Source organism: Antrostomus carolinensis, unplaced genomic scaffold (genome assembly GCF_000700745.2).
Source record: "Antrostomus carolinensis isolate BGI_N321 unplaced genomic scaffold, ASM70074v2 scaffold23589, whole genome shotgun sequence".
Taxonomy (NCBI): Eukaryota; Metazoa; Chordata; class Aves; order Caprimulgiformes; family Caprimulgidae; genus Antrostomus; species Antrostomus carolinensis.
In genome coordinates, this window is record NW_010339548.1 from 111 (window position 1) to 4,125 (window position 4,015).

The 4,015-nt window shown below is 40.6% G+C and overlaps 1 protein-coding gene across 1 annotated transcript in view; it reads left to right on the forward strand.

Annotated features, from left to right (window-relative positions):
- Positions 1-653: 653 nt before the first annotated feature.
- The window catches only part of TMEM131L (transmembrane 131 like), a gene marked incomplete at its 3' end in the record, with an annotated part of 33,084 nt that continues 29,722 nt past the window's right edge, over positions 654-4,015 (forward strand). The window contains exons 1-3 of the mRNA XM_029086966.1: positions 654-725; positions 1,696-1,794; positions 3,713-3,866. Coding sequence (XP_028942799.1) covers positions 654-725; positions 1,696-1,794; positions 3,713-3,866 — 325 coding nt within the window. The remainder of the gene's footprint in view (positions 726-1,695; positions 1,795-3,712; positions 3,867-4,015) is intronic.

The following is a 4,015-nucleotide window of genomic DNA, read 5'->3' on the forward strand; positions in this document are numbered from 1 at the left end:
TTCTCACAGAAGCCACCCCTGTAACTCCCCTGCTACCCAAACCTTCCCAGGCAAAGCCAGTACAATCATATATACCCCAATAACATTTTTTTCCCTCTGTGCATGTTACATTAACAGCTTCAATTTTAAGGTGACAGCAGTTTCCCATGTAGCTCTATGCTGGATCAAGAAGATTAAAAAAAAAGTTGGAAAAATCTGGTTTGCCTGATTATCTTAAACTACTTTAAACTACAAGGGCATTGAATAAGGGCTAACAACTTCTTATTTAGGATCATAAAAGCAGTAGTGTTCTCTGAAGAACCACTGAGAAGGGAAATCTAAGCATCAACGTTTATCTTATCAGAAAAGAGACCCCCAAAGTTGTTCCTTATACAATCTTACTGCCTCATTAAAACTCCTCTAGCAGTTATAGCCATGAGGGGTTAGCAAGTGGTGCATGTTTTGGAATCAAATGAGGTTTTTTTTTCTGCTTTTGAAATTTGATGAGGGCAAAAGCGTTTGTAAAAAAGAAAGGAGGTGGCAGGGGTTCCTGTCCCCCAGAAGGCTGCACTGGGGACAGGGTTTGGGTCGGTGCTAACCAGTTTTGCAGAGGTTACATCGCCCTCTTGTGTGAAGCTCCAGTCATTCTGGGATGAAATCCAGTTGAATCGGGAATGCGGAATGTATATCAGCTTCATTTTGACTGTGCTTTTATAAAACTGGACCCCGTGAAAGCCACGCATGTGGTGAATCTACTCTCTGCTCGGATGCACTCTGCCCATCCTTTTCTGCCTGTCCCAGGGAAATGGGAAATAGGGTGTTGGATACTTTAAAAACTTTTCTTCACAGTTCTACTTTTCAGCATCCAATTATTGACATTCTTTAAAGTCAATTGCATCAACACCTTCAGAAATTTGAGCCTGCAGGTACACCACTTAGATTTTTAGTTCAGTATCACAAGAGGAACTGAGGGGAGTTCCACATCAGCCTCAAAATCACCAGGTAATTTGCTGTAATCAAGGCACTAGTAGAGTTACAGGTCTATCATTCTGATTATTATTTTTTTTTTAATCTTGAATCAACATATACTGGCTGAGGAGTTTGTGCAAGTAACTTGGCAGTCCAGATTTCCAGATAGCTTTCATGAACTATGCTTGGCTTTGTTGGTGCAGTTACCCCAGTAAATTTATCAGTGCTTTACTAGCTGGCACAGTCGACATCATCTTCTCTTTCATTTTCTGTTTCCAATCAATAAAAAGGCAAAACCAGTATTTTCTGTCTGTTTTGGTGTGAAGCCTATGTATCAGACCGTGTCCAAGAAGTATTATGTTCTTAACCTAGCAACTGTGTATCAGTAAACAATCAGAAAATACACAGGAAACAAAGGAAGAAGCTTTTATATTATCAAAAAAGGCTCTGTTGAATACAGTTTATTGACATACGAAAGTTTATAAGGGTTGCTCGTGTTGATGCTTTATAAATATTTAATAATCACGTATAATAATAGTTTGATAAGTAAGTAGGTATTGATGGAGTTCCTGAGAATTGGAGATTGATTGCTGGCCTGCTGTACAGAGTAATGGTATTTATTTTAAAACATTTTCTTACATTGCTGTGTTATGCATACATGGAAACAGTATTATTATCTTTATAAATTGTAGTATGTGAATTGGATTTATATGATAACATCTTTTGAAGCAATGTGCTTGATGTTTTCTTCGCTTTTCTTTGTTACAGGCAGAAACTACGAATGCCAGTCTCTTACGTGTTCACCTTGAATGCAGTTTACCTAATGATGCATATCAACAAGTTAAGGTATGTTTTATTATAAATTTATATCTATTTAAGTCTGCTTATTTTAATTAAAGTTTAAGGGGGGCACTTCCCAGAGCTCTGGAAGTTTTAGCAACAATGCAATTTCCAGTGTCTCAGTTTAAAGGGGAATTTTGCTTTTGGCTGTGCTTTTATAAAGCTGTACCCCGTGGTATAAATTAAACGTCACACACATCATACTGTAACCTTTAGGAGAGGAGGAGATGGAAAAAGACACCCAACTCCCCCCTGAAAACCAAAACCAACCTGGCAGACCATGGTGAGGCAGGCTCTCCTCCTACAATGTGTAGATGTTGTACTACTGACGTGGAGTACAAAAGTGATTAGATTTTAGTAATTTCCTTTGCCCAGAAATGTTTCACAAATTTCTGGTTCATGCTTATGAGCTCAATGAGCTGAGAGGCTGAAGTCTGGGCTGCCTGGGCTCTGTGCTCAGGAGGCTTTGCTGGTGGCCTTGGTGTTGGGCAGAGCTGAGGAGGGGCGAGCTCGTTTGCAGAAAAGCCCCATCCAAAAAGCTCTGAGTGTTCTGTACTGTAGGTCTCCTCCTCCTGGGCAGTGCCACGTGAATCTTCTCATCCCCTCTCTCCTCAAATGTCCTTGCACAGTAAACAGGTGTCGGTTCACAGTGATGGTGGTACTCGATGGGGCTGTTTTGTTGGGTCTGATACCTAGGCCTGCGCTGTGGTCTGCAGCACCTTTCTTTCTTCAAGCATGACGAGGCCCAGACTCCATAGCTGTTTTTCTGTACGTTACACATGACAGTGATCCTGTGCTGTTTTACTTCCACGTTTGATTCTTGTGTTGTGTTGGTGAATAAGGCTAGGCTTCAGATACACCTGAGCACTTGAAATTGCACATAGTGCAGCTGCCCACTCTGATGTGAGCTTCCCAAGGGCACACCATCCTTGTGCTCCAGTCTCCGCAGCAGCCTCCTCTCCTGCTCCTGGCAGACATTTCAGGTGCTGAGGGTTTCTTCAATGCTGTGTGAGTGGTGAACTGGCATCCCATTCCCAGAGATGCTTCCCCGCTTCTGCTGTACCACTTTGCCGCCCTTCAGATTAGCTCAAGGCATTCTACTGCTGCTTCACCAGAGCACTTCATGTGCCAGGGGTGGAGGTTTTCTCCTCTTCCTCCTCCTGAGCAAATTAGTCCTCTTGCTAGGGCATCAGAGCCTTAGTTTAGTGACCATCATGGTGTGAGCAGGATAAGTTTATGTTACTTACTGTTAATTGTCTAGTTTCATTTTGCTTTGTTGTCTTTAGTTTTTTGTGAAATGGTGTCTGTGTCTTTGTAGTTGCTAAGACTCAGCTGTCTTAACAGCAGCCACTACTTAGAGAAGGAAATAAGATCCTATTTGTATTTATCTGAAGTATTCTAGCCAGACAACAGTGTTTTCTATTAAGAATTGTACATGTATGTTTGTTTTTTAAAATTACTTCAGTGAGAAATGGAGACAAAAAACACAGGATTTGGAAAAATTAACTATAAACAGACCAGTGAACATGAACTGTCTTCCTACCATTAAGACTCATGCATCAGTCTGTTTATGGCACATTTTATTGAAGGCAGAGGATTTAACAAAGGAAACTGTTTTGCAGTCCCTGAGGTGAGACTGACTAAGACAGTTTATAAATTTGCATTCTTTCAGGGTTCAGTGTCCTTTTTAGTTGTTCTTTGTCTTTGTTTTTGCTGTGCTATCTGTACGTGCACTGTCTTTGGTTTCTGCTGAGATTTTAGTAGCGGTCCTAGTTAATCCTGTTTTGCCGGCACTTTGGTGCTGGAAACTTTGTCTGTTAGATAATACCTTTGATTAACTTCTCAAGATACCTTACTGTAATTCATATTTTCCGTTCCCTCCCCTGCCACACACACACACACCGTATCCCTTCTCTCACTCCAGAGTTGCTGTTTTATGTCTGATGACCCAATGCTGCTAGAAATGAGCTTAACGGTAAGAATGGAAAATGCCCAACAAGATTTTGTGGAGCACAGACAATACTTTCTGGAGAATCTTTTTGTAGTTTATGTAGCAATGGAAAAACCGAAGACCTTGGGTAAGTCCTAAATATGACTATTAATTGTAATAGAACTTGGTTTTATACACAAGTTGTAATTTGATGTGTTAAATTGAATCAAATGCAGTGACAGGTAAATTTTGCGAGTAAGGGAAAACAAATTGGTTTAGTTAAACACAGCTCATCAA